The sequence below is a fragment of the Leucopleurus acutus genome (genome assembly GCF_964270905.1).
Source record: "Leucopleurus acutus genome assembly, chromosome: 15".
NCBI lineage: Eukaryota > Metazoa > Chordata > Mammalia > Artiodactyla > Delphinidae > Leucopleurus > Leucopleurus acutus.
In genome coordinates, this window is record NC_139157.1 from 71839362 (window position 1) to 71858174 (window position 18813).

Genomic DNA, 18813 nt, shown 5'->3' on the forward strand with positions numbered 1-18813 from the left:
CGCGCTCGCGCTCGCGCCCACGCCGGCGTCGACGTCCTCGGCCCTCGATCCCCGCCCCCGGTCCGCTCCTTGCCTCCCGGCGCTAGCTGTAGCCACAGCGCCCTCAAGCGGACTGTCGGGGAAGCGGCCCATCACCACCAATTGAGGGAGTGGATCTGGAAAGGGGTGTAGCAGGTGTTTTCCACGCGCCAGCCCCATCATGATGGGTGGAGAGATGGAAGGGATGCTAGGAGTTGAAAATAGTTTTTAAATATTATTTAAGTATTTGTTTAAATTGTTTAACTAATTGTTTAATTCCTCAATATTAAGGAACCCCAAGCACAGAGAGGTTAAAAGATTTGTGAAGTTAGGAGACAAATAGTTGTTATCACATAAGGAGATATTTTCATTCTAGAACCCTAGAATCATGTTACAAGAATTGCACCCTTTTGCCTAAAATGTAGGGTGAAAAAATTGGTTGATTTCTTTTGCGAATGTGAAATACATGAATACATAAAATATAACAATTCTTAAAAATAATGAAACATCAATTATGAAGAGCATGCTGTGTTAAGAATGGTATATAGGGAGTTCCCGGATGGTCCAGTGGTTAGGACTGCATGCTTCCACTGCCGTGGCCCACATTCAATCCCTGGTCGGGGAACTAAGATCTTGCAAGACGAGTGGCCAACAAAGAAAAAAAAAAGTTATATTTCAATATAATGTGTCAGTATTTAGGCACTTAATAGCTTTGAGAATTAAAGGTGGAAGGCATAAGGAGTCGAAATTGTGGAGGGAAATAATCAATAAACCAATATATCATATATATTAGGAAGAAAAAAAAGAGTTTTATTTAAGCCAAATTGAGGACTATAGCCTGGGAGACACAGATTGAAGAAGCACTTGAATTGTGTTCCACTGGACTACAGATGGGGGCAGCTTATAAAGACAAAAGGCCCAAAATTACATAAATTATTTGTCAAGCATTAGGATTGGAGCTGGCAGGAAGTATGGGTGCTTGTTACTGTAAGGATTGGTTGGGGTCTGAAACGGTTGCATAGTTACAAGGGGAGACCTTGAGGCTATAAGTTTGCAGCTGGCAGCTGCTAGCAGATATTGTTCTGAGAATGGCTGGTGGTGTCCTTGAGTCTGACACAGTTCAGAAATTTTAAGTTCTCAGTAATACAAGAACGTGTCTATGTCACAATGACCACCTTGGCTCCATTTGGAATGTCTGAACCACAGTTACTCCATTTTTTTTAATGCATGTTTTCTTTAATGGTTAAAGTAGATGCACGATGCATTTTTTTTTTTTTTTGGCCGTGCCAGGTGGCATAAAGTATCTTAGTTCCTAGACCAGGGATTGAACCCACATCCCCTGCAGTGGAAGCACAGAGTCTTAATCACTGGACCGCCAGGGAAGTCCTCAATGCATACTTAATAGGCCACAAATAGGCTGTTTTGGTTATCCTAAAGTTCAAGTTAAACCTTGTATAAGCCAGAATGACTTCCCTATATCTTAATATGTGAAAATTTCTTCCATCAAAACCATCACGCTTCATCACCATTGAAATGAAATAGCAGTCAACTTAATTCTTTTAATTGTGTTACCTCCAGCCATGATTTTTAATTATTCTGATGGATACAGGAATTTGTGAGGCAAAACAATAAACTTTAAAAACTCCAAATATAGATTTTAGAAAAACTGTCTTAAAGTAGTATCTCTAGGGACATGGCTTTATTATTTATTTGGAAAATCTTCAAATTAATACGTTTGGTGTGTGATAATTGTGACGTTGAAATGATAAAGTAGAAAATCAATAAACATACGATTTTCTACATACAAGCAATCATTGTTTCTATTTTTTTAAAGCCTCTTGTTTTAAAAGAATTTTCATTATAATACCACCATGGCCTTATATTTTAATATATTCCCATGATAAGTACTTACATTATATTAGATCCTTTTCTTTACCGGGTCAAACTTTCCAAAAACATCTTCTAGTAGCAATGATAGTACAACTTCCCTGAGTCAGTTTTTACTTTTGCAAAAGTGAAGAGCAGAAATGTACATATGGAGTCATTCTCATCTTCCTCTTTTCAAAAGTTATGGGAATGCTTGATCCTGTGCTTCATGATACTGGATTTAACCACACTCTCTTCTGCATAGATAACAGAAAACTTCTCACATTTTTGCAACCGTTTCCATCCTGGAGCGACTGGGTCTAAATTGAGAAGCAACGCCACGTCAGTGCTGGACATTTGTTGCCTCAGACAGAGCTACCAAACGGCCGACTACCGTTCATTAAAAAACAAAACAAAACAAAAAAAACAAAAAACCAACCGTAGTTCATTAAAACAAAAACAAAAACAAATCCAAGATACAGTGTGTTTGGGGTGGGGAGTTCGGCTCTCTGGCTTCCTGGGGACAGTGCCCGGTTATACCGACCCCTCTCCATCATCTCCCTCTCGTCCAGTCTCCTCCCTATCCACGCTACCCAAAGCACTGCACTGGGGGTCTGACTTTGAAGGTCATTTCCAGGGAGCCGGATGCATCAGGTGGCACCGTGGCAGAACACTTCTGGTCCCCCCCCCCCCGCCCATCTTTCTCCGCACTCCGACCCAAAGCCGGGATTTGAAACTGCCACGCCCCTCAGATGGAGTCCTCGCGGCGGCGCGCTCTTCTCCCGGCAGGTGGCGCTGTGGGCTGGCGGGCAGCAGACCTCCGGGTCCTGGAGACCCGCGCCGCCCACGCCGCCGCCGCTGCCGCTCCTGCTCCGGCTCGGGTCGCACGTGCAGCCCCTTTCCGGCCCAGGTGCCCGAGGTCGCTGGAGCCCCTGACTGGGTGCCCGCCATGGCGGCGGCTGCGGCGGAGGCGCGCGTGTTCCTGGAAGTGCGGAGACGGCTGGAGAGTGCGCTGCTGATCCTGGGGTAAGGCGGGCGGTGGAGTGCGGGCTTCCAGGCGCAGCCTAGCTCGCTTTTCGGCTGCCCGGGCAGGCTCCGCCTCCCTCGGAAGGACGGGATTTTGAATTTCTTTTTTCCAGTTGCTTAGAGCTTCTGGGTTACTCAAAGTGGAGTTGCTCGCCCCCGCGCGCGCCCCCAGTCTCCCCTCGGCTGGCAATCTCTGCATCACCTGGGAACTTTTTAGAAATGCGTTGTCTTAGCTCCACATCGGCACTACTGAATCAGAACTCAGATTTTAACACGTTTCCCGGGATTCAGATGCACAATAAAGTTTGAGGATACCTAATGTACCACACCGTTGACAGTGCCCTGAGTTTCCAACAAAAGAGTGCAAAAAATGTTTTGATTGCCTCTTTGGGATCCTCGTTGTAAGAAATCTGTTCCAATGTGAGAGCTTCCTGTTTTGTAAATAAACTCCGGTGTTATTTTTTCCTCCCCAAACTGTTCTCTATGCAAAGGAACCGACACACTGGTTCAGTAAACGTGTATTCAGTGAACTACTAACCAAGGTTGCAGACTTCTTATTGGAGCTCATTCTTTTATTCATATTCGGAGTTCCAGTGAGAATTCTGCACGCGTTTAACTTGCTATTCGTTACACGAACAAGAAACTGTTAGGAAAAGTGTTCTCTTTTTTTGGTTTGGTAGTATATGGGACCTCGACTGTTCCCTTGTGACCACTGTTTCAAACAGAGTAAATTAGACGTTAAAATCCTGAACGTTTTATTACACAGCACCACTCTGAGATAGACTAATGCTTAGCCTTCTCTTTTCCTGAAACCAGCCGGATGTCTGGTGTGGCAGTTTTGGATTTGGCCTGAGAACTGGATTCAATCCTAGCTTCTTCACCAGAGTAGAATCCTTTAATTTGAATGTTTTCAATTGTAAAATGGGGACGATGTTTATTACTCTTCTTTCTCTTTCTCCCCTGCGTCCTCCCCCGCCCTTTCTCAAATCATGAGTTCCAATAAGTGCTGCACGTCCAACTCAAATTCACCTTGTGAGGTTATTTGGAGCCCACACCTTACACAAAACGAAACAAGACAACCTCCCTCCTTTCTCTCGTCAAAGGGGCCCTTCATGGTTCCCCTGGATAACTCTCCCTTTTCAGCAAGTTAAGAAACCAAACTTTGCTGGACTCCTGTTTTGTCCCTGGTGGTCTTTGGCTGTTGAACTTTACCACCAGTCAATTTCCCCAACCCTAAAAGCAACCACTGTTCTGCTTTCATTCAACAACGATTTGCTTGCCAGTTCTTGAACTATGTATAAATGGAGTCATACAATAGGTACTCGTTTGTTTCTGGCTGCTTTCCTTCAACAGTGTTTGCGAGATTCACGTTTCATCTATGTCATCGCATATATCAATAGGCCATTCTTTTTTTCCTGCTGAGTAGTTTTCCACTGTATGAATATACGACAATTCATTTATCCATTCATCTATTGCTGGATATTTTGTGTGTTTCTAGAGCTTGCTTGTTATGAATAAAGCTGCCATACTTTTTTTTTTTTTTTTTTTTGGCCACACTGTGCGGCTTGCTTGATCTTAGTTCCCCTACCGGGGATTGAGCCCAGGGCCCTCGGCAGTGTGAGCGTGGAGTCCCAACCACTGGACTGCCAGGGAATTCCCAAAGCTGCCATACATTTTTGTGTAAGTATTTTTGCTGGGTCATAGGGTAGATGGAGGCTTTACTTTATGAGAAACCATTGAACAGTTCTCCAAAGTGATTGTACCAGTTTACACTCTAACCAGAAAAAAATGAATTCTAATGGCTTCACATTCTCGTCTGCATTTAGTGTTGTCAGTCTTCGATTTAGCTGTTCTGGTGGTATACAGTAGTATCTCATTGTCATTTTAATTTGTATTTCCCTGATTAATAATGTTGAGTACCTTTTCATTTGCTTTTTGGTCATTCGTATATGTTCCTTTCTAATATCAAGTTGTTTGTCTTATTGTTGAATTTAAATAGTTTTTTATATAGTCTGGAAACAAGACCTTTTTCATTTATGCCTGTGAGTATGTGAATATTTTCTCCCAATCTGTAACTTTTCATTTTCTTAATTTGTGTCTTTTGATGAACAGAAAATCTTAATTATTATGAAATCCAGTTTATTGCATTTTTTTCCTTAATGATTAGTGTTTTTTGTGTCCTTAAGAAATCTTTGCCTACCTCCAGCTTGTGAGATTTTTTTCCTATGTTTATTTTCTAGGAGTTACATAGTTTTAGCTTTTACATTTAGGTCTGTGATTATGTCAAATTAGTTTTTGTATTTGGCATGCGGTAGGTATCAAAGTTCATTGCTTTTCTATAAGGATGCCCAGTTGTTCCATCACCATTATTTAAAAGGCTGTCATTTCTTCCGCTGATATAACTCAATGTCTTTGTCAGAAATCAGCTGACTATACTGTTTGCATGGTATGCCTTTTTCTACCCTTTTACTCTCAACTTGTGTCTTTATATGTAAAATTTTAAAAGCATGTACTGAGCGGAGTTTTTTAAAATCCATTCTGAGAATCTCTGCATTTTAATTAGAATTTTTAGTCTATTTGCAGTTAATGTAAATGATATGATTTTTATTCTTTCCCTAATCTTTGTTTTTGTTTTTTTTTTTTTTGTGGTACTTGGGCCTCTCACTGTTGTGACCTCTCCCGTTGCGGAGCACAGGCTCCGGACGTGCAGGCTCAGCGGCCATGGCTCATGGGCCTAGCCGCTCGGCGGCATGTGGGGTCTTCCCAGATCAGGGCACGAACCCGTGTCCCCTGCATCGGCAGGCGGACTCTCAAGCACTGCGCCACCAGGGAAGCCCTCTTTCCCTAATCTTAAAAGAACTGCTTCTAGCATTTCATCATTGGGTGTGATGATGTTGACTTTTGGCGAATCTGTTTGGTAGACTGCATAGTTCCTTTCTTTTTGTTTTAATAAATTTATTTATTTATTTTTGGCTGTGTTGGGTCTTCGTTGCTGCTCACAGCTTTCTCTGGTTGCGGCGAGTGGGGGCTACTCTTCCCTGTGATGTGCGGGCTTCTCACTGCGGTGGCTTCTCTTGTTGCGGAGCTCGGGCTCTAGGCGCGCAGGCTTCAGCAGTTGTGGCACGCGGGCTCAGCAGTTGTGACTTGCGGGTTCTAGAGTGCAGGCTCAGTAGTTGTGGCGCACGGGCCCAGTTGCTCCACAGCATGTGGGATCCTCCCGGACCAGGGCTTGAACCCACGTACCCTGCATTGGCAGGCAGACTCCTAACCACTGTGCCACCGGGGAAGCCTCATAGTTCCTTTCTATTCCTAGTTTACTAAGGGTTTTCATCATGAATAGATACTGTGTTTTCCTTAATGATTTCTACCTGTATAGTGATGGTCATATTTTTTCCTTTAGTCTTTACTTCTGTGAATTGCATTAGAAACAGTCTATTTATATTAAGCCATCTTAGCATTCCTGGGATAAACCTTGGCCATTCATTTATTAAATTCACAGACGTTTACTGAGTTCCTATTCTAGGGCCCAAAACTCAGATTCTAGGTGCTGATTATATGGCTGTGAACACCACCAACAAAGCAAAGACAAAAATACTTGCTTTCATTGAGTTTACAGTTTAATGGTGGCAAGAGGGAGGCAGAAAATACACAAATATTTATATATGTTATAGTGAATAGAGAAATGTACCTAGCAGAAAATAAAACAGAAAAGGGGGTAGGGAAAAAAATTCCAACCCCTTATTCTGAATGAGAAAGCAACAGTGGAGCAATAAACTGAAAGGGGTGAGGTCTGGGACTGTATTATTCCCAGTGGAAGACTGTTGCCCTGTGAGAGAACAGAAAGTATGAGGTGGTGCCTAGTTCAGAGAGATGTAGGTGGGCTGGTGAAGCACATAGTAAAGGGTCTTGCAGTGGTGTGCTGGAAAATGTTCAATGACCTGCTCTCCAGGAAAACCAGACAGACAAAAACATTCTTCCTGATTTGCAGCACTTACTGATTCCTGTGGTAGGAATACTTTCACCATAGATGATATCAAACTACCAAAGTGAGGTCAACTGGCTTGCAAAATGCCTGGAATGTTAACAATTGCCTCTAGTATATTACTGGGTCTTAAGAGACCGTTGAAAGGACCTTAGCTCGGACTCAGAGTTGAGATGTGAGGTTATTAGATAGTTCCGAGCAGGGTGTGCCACCTGAAAGATTACAAGAGAATAGTGACAAAAGCCTCACATATAAAAAGTGTGGGCAATTAGGGTCTCAAAAACTTTGTTTTGGAATAATCTCAAACTTGAGAGTAAGTTGCTGTCACTCCTGAATACGTTACTGTGGATTTCCTACAAATAAAGACGTTCTCCTACAAAACCAGCCTGCAACACTCAAAATTGGGAAATATGTTACCGCCATCTTATACTCAGACCTTATTCAAGTGTTTCCAGTTGTCTACTTAACATCTGTAATACAAAGGAATCCAGCTCAGAATCATGCATTGCATCCTCATGTGTCCTTCGTTTTTCAATCTGGAAGAGGTCCTCAGTTTCCTTGACTGACACTTTCGAAGATTACAGCCCAGTTATTTTGTAGAATATTCCTCCATTTGGTTTTGTCTTATGTCTCCTCAAGATTACGTTCAGGTTATACATCTTTGGCAGGAATATCACAAAATTGACGCTGTGTTCTCATCGCATCCTCTCAGGTGGCACATGATTTTGATTTGTTCCATTCAAGTTCACGTTAACTTTGAGAACTTAAATAGGGTGGTATCTGCCAGGCTTCTCCACCATAAATTGCCCTTTATTTTCATTATCAATAAGTATTAATTGTATTAATAATTCTTTTCATTATCAGTAAGTATTAATTGAGACTGTGTAAATGCCCTGTTCCTCATCATACTTTCCTTTTATTCGTTTATTTACTATTATTTTAAATTGAAGTATAGTCATTCATTTATTCATGTCAGTATGGACCCATAGCTCTGTTTCATTCAGTGGGTTACTTTTTTTCTCAAATTATAACCAGATGTGGCCAGGGGGAGTCCCTTCAAGATGATTTCTGTGTTTTTTTGGTTTTTTGTTTGTTTGTTTTGACATTCTTTGATTTCTTCTTTACTTAGTTGCACAGCAAGATATGCCAGGCTCAGGCTCATCTCATTCTTTTCCTGTCCCAGCCCTGGATGTAGTTATTTTTCCAAGGAACCGTGTTTTGTTTCATTTTTGTTCATTTTGTTTTTAAGTGGAAAATGACTTTTAGAAACCAAGATCTGGGCACAGAGTGTACTCATTACTATTGGCGTGTCACTTCTCCCAGACCCACTAGTAGACAGAACTAGAGTGTGTGTGTATGACATATGTATTGTGTTTATGTATGCATGTATATGTTTCTAAATATATCATAATATACATACATATATATCTATATATATTACTGTATCTATTTATATGCATTGGAAACCATGACTTCACCCAGGTATTTTAGATTCTAGTCTACCACCATAGGATCCATTCTGGTTTTCTCCCTTTCCCTCTTTGTAGCTGTTCTCCCACGATGAGAATCCTGGATTCCATTATCCTCATGACATGTATTTACTTGGTCAGCTCCACTCTATGCAATTAATCTTCCTCTGGCATCCTTTGCCACTTCCCTTCCCTCCTCTCAGTGTCGACACTCTCCTCACGTGCTTGGGCTCTGTTACGGACTGAATGTTTCTTTTCCCTCAAAATTCATATGTTAGGGCTTCCCTGGTGGCGCAGTGGTTGAGAGTCCGCCCGCTGATGCAGGGGACGTGGGCTCGTGCCCCGGTCTGGGAAGATCCCACATGCCGCGGAGCAGCTGGGCCCGTGAGCCATGGCCGCTGAGCCTGCGCGTCCGGAGCCTGTGCTCCGCAACGGGAGAGGCCACAACAGTGAGAGGCCTGCGTACCGCTAAAAAAAAAAAAAAAAAAAAAAAAAAAATCATATGTTAAAGTTCTACCCCGTGGTGGTATTAGGAGATGGGGCTTTGAGAGATAATTAAGTTTCAATGAGGTCATGAGTGTGGAGCCACTATGATGGGATTAGTGTCCTTATGGGAAGAGACACCAGGGCTTCCTCTCTCTGCTATGTGAGGATACAGTGAGAAGGCAGCCATCTGCAAGCCAGGAAGGGAGTCCTCCCCAAGAACTGCTAGCATCTTGATCTTGGACTTCCCAGCCTCCAGAACTAGGAGGAATAAATGTCCGTTGTTTAAGCCACCCATTGTGTGGTGTTTTGTTATAGGCACCTGAGCAGACTAAGACAGGCTCTGAAACTCCATGCTGAGCCGACCCCCACCTGCTGCTCACATTTCCTCCTTTCTCCTCTTGGAACCTGACGTCCTTGCTTGGTTGCCCTCCTCACCCTGCTGGGTTTCTCATATCTACCCCAGGCTTCAGGGGTTCTTCCACCCTTTCGAAGATACCTATCTTGCTTTGCCGTATGTAATTGGCTGCATTTTTCAGGAAGAGGAAGAGAGGAAAGTGTGGTATGGCAGAGGTGGGCAGGCAGGGGACTTAGGAACCCAGTGGTTTCCCTTGAGACGCTTCCAAGTGCCAAGTGCACAGTCTAGTTTGAAAATCACTGAAGTACCAAACTGAACAAATTGTGTATCTTTAGAGCAGTGGTTGGCAAACTGCAGCCTAGGGGCCAGATCTAAGCTACGGCCTGTTTTGTTACAGTCTATGAGCTAAGAATGGATTTTATATTTTTCAAAGGGTCATTAGGAAGAAAAAAAAGTAGACTATGCCTCAGAGACCATATATGGTCTATAAAACCTGAAATGTTTACCATCTGACCTCTTATATAAAAAGTTTTCTGACATCTACTTTAGAGGATTATTATTTCTTAAACATCATTTCTGAAGGCTAGACTTTTGACTCAAGAGTTTGAGTCTGTCTTCCCTGGAAAAGACCCAGGTTTGTTTTGTTTTTTTAATAATTTCTTTTTTAAAATTTAATTTAATTTTTAATTTTGGAGGACTTCCCTGGAAGTCCAGTGGTCAGGACTTCACCTTCCAATGCAAGGGGTGTGGGTTTGATCCCTGGTCATTGGGGAGCTAAGATCCCACATGCCTTGCTGCCAAAAAACCAAAACATAAAACAGAAGCAATATTATAACAAATTCAATAAAGACTTTAAAAGTGGTCCACATCAAAAAAATTTAAATAAAAAAAAATTTTTGACCACGTTGCACACTTAGTTCCCTGACCAGGGATCAAACCCATGCCCTCAGCAGTGAAAGCATGGAGTCCTAACCACTGGACCGCCAGGGAAGTCCCAAGACTCACGTTCTTGATATTCTGTATTGCCAATTAAGTGCAGATCTACACTCTTCTAATAGGAACTAGCCAGAAAGTAGTTTTAAAATTTTCTAAGGCAAAAAGAGGAGGCCTGACCAAGATTCACACCTGAACACACGGTATGACCTCTCTACTTGGATGACATGCAAGTGGATGGCCCACCTTCTGCACTTCAGTGACACTGAGTGGATGGCCTGCTCTTGCTGTCAGCACTTAAGAGGGGGATCCAGGTGCTTTGCTCCTCTGGTGCAATGCTGAGCATATTTCAACTTCATAGGACTATCATCTCTATATGTCTTCATACCCTTCTGTACTTTTGGTGCCTGGTGGACAGCAACTGTGTTTTACTCTATTGCCTGCACCAAGTAATTTGTGTTTGTCGTGGACTGGGTTAGTAAGTCCTTTCATGCCTGGTATTCATACATCACTAGATTGTTTTCTTCATTATTTGTTTATTCTTAAAATCGACAAAGTTTTTTCTCCTGTACCTTTTGTTTTACGTAATCCTGGCTTCCTTATCAAAATCCTGTATATCAAATACCAATGCTTTACTCTAATTTACTGTAAGTAAAGTAAAACATTGAAATGCTGGTCTCAGAAGCAAGAATATGTCACTAACTCATCCATTCATTATTCACGTAACATTTACTTAGTGCTTGGCCTAGGAGAGTCGCTGCCCCCCTCCACGTGCTTCCATAGTCCCCTGTATTATGAATAAGTGCAACGTACTTTTAATGCTCCCTTGATCATTCCTGTTTACTAGCCTGTCCCCTGCTTGGGGGTGTGGGGTGCAGAGGAAATATCTTGTTAATCATTGTATTCCCAGTACCTGGCACATGGTAGAACTCAAAAAAGGTGTGTTGAGTGAGTGAATGAAGGTCGAAATCATGCTAGGATCAAGGGACGCAAAGGTGAATAAGCCACCGTCTTACGCTGCCTTGTTGAATTCTCTGGCCAAAAATACTTTGATGGGGCTTCCCTGGCGGCGCAGTGGTTGAGAGCCCGCCCACCGATGCAGGGACACGGCTTCGTGCCCCAGTCCGGGAGGATGCCACATGCCGCGGAGCGGCGGGGCCCGTGAGCCATGGCCGCTGAGCCTGTGCGTCCGGAGCCTGTGCTCCGTAACGGGAGAGGCCACAACGGTGAGAGGCCCGCGTACCGCAAAAAAAAAAAAAAAACTTTGATGAGCAAGTGCGTGGTGCATGACAGACTAGCATTCCATTGTGCTGGTTTGCAGAAGCTGAAGTCAGGGAGACTGGTGGGAGGGAAGAGTCGGGGTGGGGAAGCGAAGTGGCAGGCTGTGCGGCAGATCCTGGAGCAGCCCAGGGGGAGGTCCGGGCTGGAGTAAATGGAGGAAGCACTGAGGTAGAGGAGAGAGCCGGCACTCAGGATCATTGGCAGTGGGAAAGAGTACATGCTTAAAAATGCATCGTTACCATAAGAAAAGAAGAAGCAAGAATGAAAAATATGTCTCTGAACTTTCATGTTAACGGTGGCAGCGAAAAGTACTCTCTGACCTCATCTAAACCTAGTATAGATTAGTTTCCTTTATGATCAGTTCACTGCTGTTTTTCCACGGCAGTGACTAAATTCAGGGCCCTTATTGAAGAGGAACAGAGAGCTCCTTGGCCGTTTTTGTTTCTTTCATAATGTGGCTTTCATCAATGAGAAATAATTTCTTGTGTGTTATTTTTAATTCCCAGCGTTCCAGACGAAGGAGGTCTGCCCATGGATGTTTGCATAACGCCGACCTCGCTCCAGATGAAAAGCCCTGGCGGCTGCACGGAGCTCTGGCTGCCAGCAGGGGTCAGGCTTGTCCCGTCCTCCTGCCGTGGGCTGCGGCACGTGGCCGGGGACGGGCTGCACCTGCGGCTGCAGGCGCGGGCGGAATTCTGCACAAGTGAGTAGTGCTGGCGGTCCTGTTTCTGCATTTGTTTTTTCATTATAAATCAAAGGTGATATATTTTTTTTTCCTTTGAAAGGTTGAACTTTTCCCAGGTGAAAATCACTGCTCATCAGCTGCATAGAATGAGCTGGGGGTCCAGAAGATGTGTTTTTTGCCAGCTCTGCCCATTATTAGCTGCATGTAATTGAACATGTTACTTAACCTTTCTGAGGCTTTGTTTCTTTGGGGTTTTTTTTAAGTGTTTTGTTTTGTTTTCCTAATAGCCTGCACTTTTTTTTTTAGAGCAGTTTTAGGTTCACAGCAAAATTGAGCAGAAGGTACAGAGATTTCCCACATACTCCCTCCTTTGTTTCTTTAATTGTAAAAAACCTGGCTCACAGAGTTGATAGGAAGATGAAATCAGATGGCAATCGTGCAAGACCTGGTTGATATTAAAGCATTATGTAGAAATTCATTCATTCAACAAATATTAGCTCATTGATCTAGGTGCTGGGGTACAGAAGTGGGCAAGCTAGGAAGGTCTCTGCCCTCATGGGGCTTAAGATTCTAATCAGTGGGAACAGGTAATGAACACACAAGTTATTTGGATACAGAGGTAAGTGCTGTGGGCAAAGTAAAGCAGAATAAGGGGATAGGGCATGACTAGGGGCAGATGAGGGTCAGGGAAGGCCACTCTGAGAAAGCATTGTTTGACCAGAGAACTGAATGATGGAAATGATCGCATCCATTAGGGACATTTAATTAATTAATTTATTTTTGGCTGCGTTGGGTCTTCATTGCTGAGCGCGGGCTTTCTCTAGTTGCGGCTAGCGGGGGCTATTCTTCGTTGTGGTACATGGGCTTCTCATTGTCGTGGCTTCTCTTGTTGTGGAGCACGGGCTCTAGGCATGCGGGTTGAGTAGTTGTGGCACACGGGGTTAGTTGCTCCGCGGCATGTGGGATCTTCCCGGACCAGGGCTCGAACCCGTGTCCCCTGAATTGGCAGGCAGATTATTAACCACTGTGCCACCAGGGATGTCCGGGACATTTCTAACTAGAGGGAGCAGTACATACAGATTCTGAAATTGAGTTTGATGCATCATTCGACTTTGATTGTTGCTATGCCTGTGATACTTCCAATATTTTGTTGTTGGCACATTGATTCAGAAAGGCAGTAGAAATGTTTCTCGCAATAATTTATCAAATGACCTCACTGGTTCATTGCCTCTTTGCCATGTGAATGATATGCTTCGGAGGATTAAAAATGATGTAAAAAGGGGAAACGGAGGCTGTAACAGCTGGATGTGATACTCGTTCTCAGAGAAGGATTATAGTTCTTATAGATACACTTGATTTCCCTGTTGCCTCATGGATGCGAAGGCTTTCATCTGCATTTCTCCGTGCAGCCCCAAGGGCGGTCAACAGGATTGTACTGAAGAGCTGCTTAGGAGTTGTCAGGTGTTCCCTCGCATTTCTATCCTGGCTTTTGAAAGGAAAGAGAAGTAGAGGGAGCTCCGTTCCTTTTTTGTTGGAGAATGATTGTGCTTAAGTGCTGGATTAGTGAATAACTAGTCTGAGTTGATCAGGGTTGGTTTGAGGAAAGAAATGTCCTGGGGCTGAAGTGGCATAGGATAAACCTAAGAATGACTGTTGGAATAACCATGGAAAGAAGAATGGGGCCATGAAGATGGGAGATAGACGCTCTGAGGGTACCACATGATGGGCAGGGGAAGTGTTGTTTCAGGGAAGAAGCCTTGGGCGTCTGGCTCCTGTGATGTCATCACCTGTCTTTAGCGATGATGAACAGTACCCAGAGCAGGAATCTTGGGTCACATCAGGAAACTGGAGAAAGGCAGGCGTGAAAGCCACAGTGGAGCATTTTCAGATCTTCTGCTAGTTTTCTGGGACCATGATTTTAGGTCCTATAATGAGGAGGTACGGAGACCTTCCAGAGACAGAATTGGTATGTTGCCTACCCATATTCTATAACAGTTAAATAGCAAAACTTGAGCCATTTTTAAAAATTTAAATCAGCAAACATTACCGTCTAGTTTTAACTGTTGGAAAAAATAAATTGCTGTGTGTTGGTTTGCATCTGTTGTTGGCATTCATGGGTCTCCAATTTCTTTACATTTTTAACACATATTTTACTCAACAGTCTGAAAAAGAAAAACATTCAAAGCCCTGTTCTGCAGTGCATGAAGGGGTATGCAAAATAGATTCCTCAGTATTTAATTGCTTTCGTGCTTTCCGCATAATAGGTGGTGAATAAATATTTGCCGAATGAATAAATATCAAATAGGTGCATACTGATGTAAACTGGAATCAAAATCTGGTAGGAAGCGAGTCAACATTTATAACATTCAATCTGTGTTTTTACAAAGTTGACTTTTCGACTATAAGAATGCTCTTTTAAGGACTACAGTAGACATATTGTTACACTGTTTTGAATGCATAGGTCAGGCGTGACCTTTGACCCAGAACTGGCTGCAGTAAAATCTGAGGTAGTACCAGCATTGGATTCATCCCCAGGTGGCAGCGCTTCCCAGGATGCCCCTGGATCAGAAGGTTCTGACTTGAACCTGAGCCTGCATCATGCTGGGTGAGCAGCAGAGGGCAGTGTGTCACTGAAAATTTGTTTATTGGTTCTGAAAAGAACATTTTGGATGTCTTACCCAGGTCTACTTATTATCTGCTCAGAGCTAAAGAATACTGTTTGTTTCACTTTAGTGCTACAGGGCAGTCCTAGAAATTAAACAGAAGAATTTTTAACTCTAAGGCTTAAACTTTCTCACATCTATTTTTTTTAATCTTAGAATATAAAGTAACATAAGCCAAATTCAAATTGCTTGATTCTAATGGATATAACCTCATTTCTTCAAACTTTTTTTTAATAGACAAATATTTTTGTAGGTTTGGATTTTGTTTTTTGGGCTTTTTTGGAAATGAAAGTTTCCTTCATGAATGAAATAATGGAAACTAAGGAAACATACTGTCTTATACTGCTCTTTCATATACTATGGGAAATATATGTTTTCCCACAGCTTTAATCAGAAATTGAGTTTCACTCTTGGAAGATGGAACTCTTCTTAGGAGCCGTTTCATTCCCCGGGACCTGCCCAATAAAGACCAATTTCAAGATTGATTTTGTTTGTACGTACTGGTAAGATGCCAGAGCGGACATCAACCTCGTTTCAATCGAATTAAATTTAAGAAGTCTGTTTACCAGCAGTCACAGTGATGAAAAACTGTCCCTAAGCATAGCAGAGGAAATAGCTCCTTTTCTCTCATCCTTAATGTTGGTATTTGCAGAATGAGAGAAATAACGAGTTATCTATGTGACACAGATCATTTAGGGCAATACCTCACTCTGAAACATGTAGCAAAATCTGTTTTTGAAAACACTTCCCAATATTTGCTTCTGCTTGAGTCATCAGATAATACTAACTAAATGGGTACTTCTGGGTAGATCATAAACAGTGCTTATTGGTGGTAATTTATTGCGGCTCTTAAACTCTTAAGTATGTTAATGGATTTGTCCCAAACCGCTAAGATTTGCTGTTTCCTTGATTTCCTCTAGAACTGATCTCAGTGTTTAATCAAAGCTCCCAAGCCCAAGAATGTTGCACGTTTTATTGCCAGTCCTGCGGTGAAATCATCATGAGGAACAGGTAAGGAACACAGTCAACACTGGTTCATCCTGTGCCTGGCAATGGCTTTTCTCTTTTTCTATCAGAATTTTTGAAGGAACTGCCAAGGGAGCAGTCTGTGGCCTTCAAATGAGAGCCACAGACTCAATGTCACTTTGAACCAGACCAGCCCCCAAACGCTCCAGCAATCACGGAGCAGCTAGATTTTCTCCAGCTGACAAAGGGGAACAATAGGATGCTGGCTTTGAGGGAGGAAGGCTTATCTTGGTGGAATAGCCGGTAGAGATAGGCCCCTCTCCTCTGAAAACAGACACAGCATCTGTCACACGTTTTAGCCATCATCCTGGTGAATGAACTTCTTCCACATTAAGTGAATTTTCTAAATAACAGAAGCTTTTGCAGCACAATTTTGTACTTGAACTATTTCTATTAGTGCCTTTCTAAAATCCATTTCCTGTTTCCCTGCTTATTGAAACAGCATATAAAGCACAAATCAACCTTCTCTTGATGCTTTGGTTAATGCTGTCACCTGCCTTCGAGGTGTGCTGTGATTACCCCCTTGAGATGGGAAGGGCCCTTTGCTGTATTCTTTGTATCCCCATGTTGTCTCTTTTAATTATTTTTCCATCCTCTCCTCCTGTCAGCCTCTTTGTTTCCTGGGCACAAACCCTGCTCTCTGAATTTTCTAATCACTCATAGGCTGGAGAGACAGAGCAAACCCTTATTATCGTTAACCATAGTTTTTTTACTTTATTTGTTTTTGGCTGCGTTGGGTCTTTGTTGCTGCTCGCAGGCTTTCTCTAGTTGCGGCGAGCAAGGGTTACTCTTCGTTGCAGTGCGCGGGCTTCTCATTGCGGTGGCTTCTCTTGTTGTGGAACATGGGCTCTAGGTGCGCACAGGCTTCAGTAGTTGTGGCTCACAGGCTCTAGAACGCAGGCTCAGTAGTTGTGGCACATGGGCTTAGTTGCTCCGTGGTATGTGGGATCTTCCCAGACCAGGGCTTGAACCCGTGTCCTCTGCATTGGCAGGCAGATTCTTAACCACTGCACCACCAGGGAAGTCCCTGTTCACAATATTTAAAGGAAGAATTTCGAGCTCTTTGTTGGACGGGTTTCCTTGGAGACTTGCATGAGACCCCTCCTCCTCCAGTGTTCCAGGTCTCCATGGAGGGATTCAGCAGATCTCTGCTGGGAGCCTTTCCTGAACCCTGGGCTGGTTTATGTGCTCCTTGGAGGTTTATTCGCCTGTCTTCCCGCTTAAGCTGTAGGCTTCGGGTGCGGGATAGTCCTACGCATGTTACTCCTCACTCGTATTTAGGGTGCAGTGTTGTGTAGTGGCTGGTAGTACAGACCCGGAAGCCAGCCTGTCTGTGTTTGTGTCCACCAGTTACTAGCTGTGACCCTGGGGAAGTTACTTAACCACTCTGTGCCTTCATTTTTTTTATTATTATTACAAAAATATAGATAACAATAAGAGCTACCCCCATAGGGTTTGGGGGAGGAGCGAATGAGTGTAACTGGTAAGCATTCAGTATGTGATATTTCCTGCTGTAATTCTTACTCTTATCACCATCTTCATCATCACCACCCCCAGCAGCAGGCTCGCTGCCCGAGGAAGAGTGCATTCTCTATAAATTCTTGCCGGGTTGACTCGAGTAAACGTTAGGGTGCTTAGCGCAGGCTCCGGACGCGCAGGTTCAGCGGCCATGGCTCACGGGCCCAGCCGCTCCGCGGCATGTGGGATCTTCCCGGACCGGGGCACGAACCCATGTCCCCTGCATTGGCAGGCGGACTCTCAACCACTGCGCCACCAGGGAAGCCCCATCAGCCTCTCTTGCTTGCTCTCTGATTCCTGGCAGCATCCCGGGTAGATGAGATCGTGGAAAGTTATGCTGGTGTAAGTGGGGGGCTTGTGAGCAGGGCACCCTCTGAGTGATTATCTTGGGGAAGCCACGGGGTGACTCTGAATCTGCAGGGGAGGGAGAACGTCCTCACTCAGGTTCCCTAAGGCTGAGGTGGCCACACTGTCAGGGATAGGCCCGCTTGAGCCTGGAAGGTCCAGAGCATCCCAGGTTACCCTGGAGTTTAACCAGGACAGTTTTCCTTCTCTCAGTCTATTTCTGGCTTTAGTTTAACTCTCAGACGCAGTTTCTGAAACATGTGTGCCTCTACAACAGCGAGAGACCTGGAAGTCACAGAGGAGCGAGTTTACCAGAGTAACGGACTTCCCTGGTGTGCTTGGACTGAAGGATGTGCTCGTTCATCATTGGCTGATACTGCATCTTCTGTTTGGTGTCAGTCCTGTTTACTACCCTGGACTTGAGAGCTCGGAGGGCTTAGAGGCTGACACTGGAAGGCTGTACGCGCTCTCCCGAATCCCGACCTTCGGGAGGCCGTGGGGTGAGAGGCAGAGCGGGAGAACGGGACCTGGGTTTGAACTCCAGCTTTACCGTCACAGGCTGGGGAACTTTGTCCACGTCACCTCAGCTTCTTCTTATGTAGATGTTAAGACGGCCTAGTTTCCTAACTTGTGAAGAGGATAAACGCTCTTACCTTTAAGGCTGTAACATATATAATAGTAAATACTCGACAAGCTCTTTTTAGTTGGTTCCACAGCCTCCTTCCACCCCGTTTTCCATAATTGGCCTTATTGGCAAGCTAGCAGATTATCTAGTACAGTGTTTCAGGCCTTTTTGATTCAGGACTCCTTATTTTTGAGGGGTGCCAGGGAAATGACCCCCTCTCTCCCTTTTTCTTTGCGAGAAGGTCCACAGTGGACGTGACTTAGGCCTTGCTCACTTCACAAGGCTTCCCTGGACGCCTTTGCCTATCACACATGTGCGCCTGGCACCTGGGGGCCTGTTGAGCAATGCGGAGAAATCCTTAGTAGGCGACGGAAGGCTTTGCTTCCATTTCACTCTTAGGCAGCAGGCCCCGTGGCTCTCTGTTTGATGGAAAGACATGCTTCCTCCTGTGTCTGCAGAAGGATGTCATGCTGACTGTTTGCATCAAGTCCAGTGGTCTTCTCATTTCTCCCTCAGTTACCTGTGCCACGCAGGT

General features: G+C 44.0%; 1 protein-coding gene across 2 annotated transcripts in view; it reads left to right on the plus strand.

Moving 5' to 3' along the window:
- Positions 1–2805: 2805 nt before the first annotated feature.
- UBE3D (ubiquitin protein ligase E3D) overlaps positions 2806–18813 on the plus strand; it is a gene marked incomplete at its 5' end in the record, with an annotated part of 323692 nt that continues 307684 nt past the window's right edge. Inside the window, 3 exons of one of the 2 annotated variants that reach the window (XM_082855933.1) lie at positions 2834–2910; positions 11923–12119; positions 15685–15775. In XM_082855933.1, the coding sequence (XP_082712059.1) occupies positions 2834–2910; positions 11923–12119; positions 15685–15775 (365 nt within the window). Of the gene's footprint in view, positions 2911–11922; positions 12120–15684; positions 15776–18813 lie in introns of both variants that reach the window. The other variant, XM_082855932.1, reaches the window with a different exon arrangement.